This window comes from Limulus polyphemus, unplaced genomic scaffold (assembly GCF_000517525.1).
Source record: "Limulus polyphemus unplaced genomic scaffold, Limulus_polyphemus-2.1.2 Scaffold2144, whole genome shotgun sequence".
Classification (NCBI taxonomy): domain Eukaryota; kingdom Metazoa; phylum Arthropoda; class Merostomata; order Xiphosura; family Limulidae; genus Limulus; species Limulus polyphemus.
The window spans coordinates 36,705-40,780 of record NW_013667754.1 but is presented as its reverse complement, the minus strand read 5'-3'; the positions used below and the strand labels follow the sequence as shown (position 1 = coordinate 40,780).

At 32.3% G+C, this 4,076-nt stretch overlaps 1 protein-coding gene across 1 annotated transcript in view; it reads left to right on the top strand.

Moving 5' to 3' along the window:
- Positions 1-3,564, top strand: part of LOC106466079 (glutamate-gated chloride channel-like) — a 21,044-nt gene extending 17,480 nt beyond the window's left edge. The window contains exons 7-9 of the mRNA XM_022394034.1: positions 83-223; positions 931-1,322; positions 2,273-3,564. Of these exons, the coding sequence (XP_022249742.1) occupies positions 83-223; positions 931-1,322; positions 2,273-2,563 (824 nt within the window). The 3' untranslated portion in view covers positions 2,564-3,564. The remainder of the gene's footprint in view (positions 1-82; positions 224-930; positions 1,323-2,272) is intronic.
- Positions 3,565-4,076: the final 512 nt, after the last annotated feature.

Sequence of the window (4,076 nt, the reverse complement as noted above, 5' to 3'; positions counted from 1 at the left end):
TTATAGGTTAATAGATAATATATTATATATATATATATATATATATATAGTGTTTCGAGTTAATATTTCTGTTATGTTCCAGTTTCCCACGAGAATTCTGAAGTACAGTTTGAGTGGTCGACCTTGACCCCAGGTCTTCAGGATGCTACTTCATTGAGGAAACATAATGCTTACCTAGTAAAAAATGAAACCGGGTTATGTGATGAAAGACACACATGGCGAGGTAAGAGGTATATTGTTTGTTGACTGTCAACTAATACTAACTTGTAATTACAGATAGGGATTATTGTTTGTTGACTGTCAACTAATACTAACTTGTAAACTTGTAATTACCGATAGAGACTATTGTTTGTTGACTGTCAACTAATACTAACTTGTAAACTTGTAATTACCGATAGAGACTATTGTTTGTTGACTGTCAACTAATACTAACTTGTAAACTTGTAATTACCGATAGAGACTATTGTTTGTTGCCAACTATTAATAACTTGTAATTACAGATAGAGACTTATGTTTGTTAACTGTCAACTACTACTAATTATAGTTTCAGGTAGGGACTACTTTTTATTAAATGTTAACTACTACTAATTATAATTTCATGTAGGGACTACTTTTTATTAACTGTTAACTACCACTACACTCTGGCTGTGTACAGAATAAACTTTTAATTAATGTTTCTAACCAAACATTCTTACAATTTAACGCCAAACGAATGATTAGGAGTTGCTAGGGGTACTTCGAAACTCATTTACACTTGCTTGCATTCTTTCGTGTATTTTATCACTAATAGAGCCGGCGATAGCTTTCCATTCACAATTATGTACACTTATAATACCCCTTAACCATAATTTAACTTCTCATGTTTGCTATGTTTGAAAATATTTATTTGATACCATTAGTTGTGTTATAAATAAATTTCTATTTTTCCAGGTAACTACAGTTGTCTAACTGTACTTCTAGTCTTCACCAGAGATAAATCCTACTATTACACGGCTGTTTACGTTCCTGGAACTCTTCTGGTAACCAGTTCTTTCCTTAGTTTCTGGCTTGATATAAACGCTGTACCAGCACGTGTGATGATTGGTGTCACCGCTATGTTAAACTTCTGTACCACGACCAATAGCTTCCGGTCAACACTTCCTGTAGTGTCAGATCTTACTGCCATGAACCTGTGGGATGGGATCTGCATGTTTTTCATCTATGCTTCATTACTAGAGTTTATTGCAGTGAATTACCTGTATAGAAATAAGGAAAGCCCTCTCTATAACACAACGCAAGACTCTTTGGGGAAATGCCCTTCTCAGGATCGCTATCGTAGGCGGGTGAGTCCTAATCTATTACCTTATATATATTAATACTTATCAGATGTTTGTTATTACAAATAATGTTTAACTTTATTTTACTTATCTAAAAATACATATCAGTATTCAGTTGTTATAAATAACCTTTAACTTTATTTTATGAAATAACTGAGCCCGAAATTATTTTGTGGTTAATAAAACCTTGAACTACAACCAAACAATTTCCTTGTTGTACGGTAATCTGTACCAGTGGATAAAAATAACACTGATTCGAACGGGTTTTTATCACTGTAATGAGATGACTTTTTCCGGATTGTCAGTTTATTTGCGTCCATATTTTTGTTTAGTCTTTGTTCTTTGGTTCGACCTTGCTCGTGCGAAAGTACATACATTGGAGAAATACAGGGAAAAACAATATTGTCAGAACATAACTGTAAAACAAACCATATAATAAATAGGAACCAACATGAAATTCTGGATACGGATATAGTGTAAAATCAGAAAAATAAAAAAATCTTTTTACATCAACTTACACTCAAGCGAGACTATACTAAGATATAAAGTAGACCAGAGAAAGGCTGAAGAACACCACTAGCAGTAGAAGAGAAACCTCAATAAAGAGATGCAGTAAGGAAGATCAGCAAGTCAAGTGATAACTACAGCCAGTATAAAGACGTGATGGAATGCCATGTATAAGAACTACATTTTCACGTTGTTTGGTGTTTGATAGGTAGACTGATGTTAACTAAAACTGTTTGTTTTCGAGAAGGGTTTGTAACAGCTGTTTCCGACATAAGATACTCACACACTCAGATCATAAAGACGTGTTCAAATCGGGTATTTAGAATTTCAAAGACTCCTTTGTACTTAATAACATTCTAAAAAATATATAGAATACCTTTTGTAAATTAGTGTAGTTATAAAAACGTTGTTAAATAATTTAAACAGTTTGTTACTATGTTACTTTCTAGGGGAAAAGTGATAAGATTGAACCTCAAGCAAGGAGCTCTGAAATGGAAATGATTTCCCCATCCTCTACCGACGGAGTTTCTGAACAAGATAAAGAGATTTCTAGTACAAAATCTAGGTTTACTTGTCTTAGGATATCAAAAAGTCTGAATTCGTATCCAGTCTTAGCTGTAAAGATTGATAAAGTATCCAAACTTTTATTTCCAGTCTTGTTTTTCATTTTTGCGTTTGGGTATTTCATAAACTACGCGGTTGTCCAAACTGCTGAAGAAGAAAATTGGGAACTTACTTAACAATTATAGCTTTGAAGAATGAGACCTACAAGAAAAGGTCAAAGTTCATGTTGATATTAGTAGCATACTTCGGCCATAGACTAATAATATCACTTTTTGAAATTTTGGGATAAAGCTTTCTTAGACTATCCTTCAATGCAGAAATGTGCAGAACATGTTAAATGGCTTTTGAAATTAAATTATTAAACTAAAAAAAACATTCTTTAGTAATATTAGTAACTCAAGTTCTCTAGAACGTTTTATCCAGTAATAATTCTTATGCTCTTTACTCAGAAATAATTAATTTATCTTATATTGTCCACTCAGAAATAACTCAAGCTTTGTTGTATTGTTCACTTCAGAAGTACCTCAGATTCTCTAGTACTATTTTTCTGAGCGTCATACATTTGTTTGGTGTCTCTTCTCAACTAAAGACATTAAATAATATATTATTGTAGCTTATTTAAGCAGTAAATACTAACAGATATTTTCTATAAACTATTCCAAGCAAACTAAGTAAGACTGAGGAGTTCTGTACTGTTGAGAGGTAAACTGAGCATCGCTAATGTAAATATAATCACAGTTGTACTAATCTTTATAAAGCTAACATTTTGTACATTGATAATTGCGTTGTTAATTAAATAATTCTTTTATCGACATTTGCACTGTTAAATCAGGTAATGAACTTTATATTATTAATGTCTGCATTTCCATGATTCAATCACCTAAGAGATTCTATATTATTAATATCAACATTTGGATTGTTAAGTCACGTAAATAATTTTATATTATTAGTGTCAACAGTTGAATTTTTAAATCGCATAAATAATTTTATGTTGTTCGTGTCAACATTTGCACTGTTATATAATATCAACACATTTTTATTATTAGTATTCCTAATTGTCTTGTTGTATTTATAGTATATTATGTTTACACTATATCTGTGTATTTTGATAAATAAAACGACATATCATATTTTTAACCGCGCCATAGCGGCTCATAGAATGGCTCTGAGTTTTTCAAGTACAAACTTTTAGCTCATAGCTCCATTATATCTTGACCGATTTGAGATCTAATTACAGTTTTGGACTCAGGCGATCAAACCCTTTCGATTAATATATCTTACCACGCCCAAGGTCTCATAGATTAATTTGCTCTAATCCTGCATAAAAGAATTTAAATTTGAGGGTAGGCTAGTAGAGATCATGATGAGTAATTAAATCGAATCGGGTATATGCACGCCCTGCGCTTGGTATTGCTGGTGTATAAAAATATAGCTAATAAAGGGGGGGATCTCAAAGGTTAATTTACTCTAATCCTGCATAAAAGAATTTCAAGTACCGCGGCTATTGAGGATTCCCTCTTGTTACATCCAGACTGTTCTGCGAAGTTCTTTCGTTAATATAAAAAGAACAACAGTTTCATGTTCTGTCCCGTCTTTAATGTCAATTTCATGCAGATCATATGCAAATTTTATAACTCTCAGTGTGTAACGGAAAAGAGACTGCAACTTTCAACAAAACATCATAGTGAA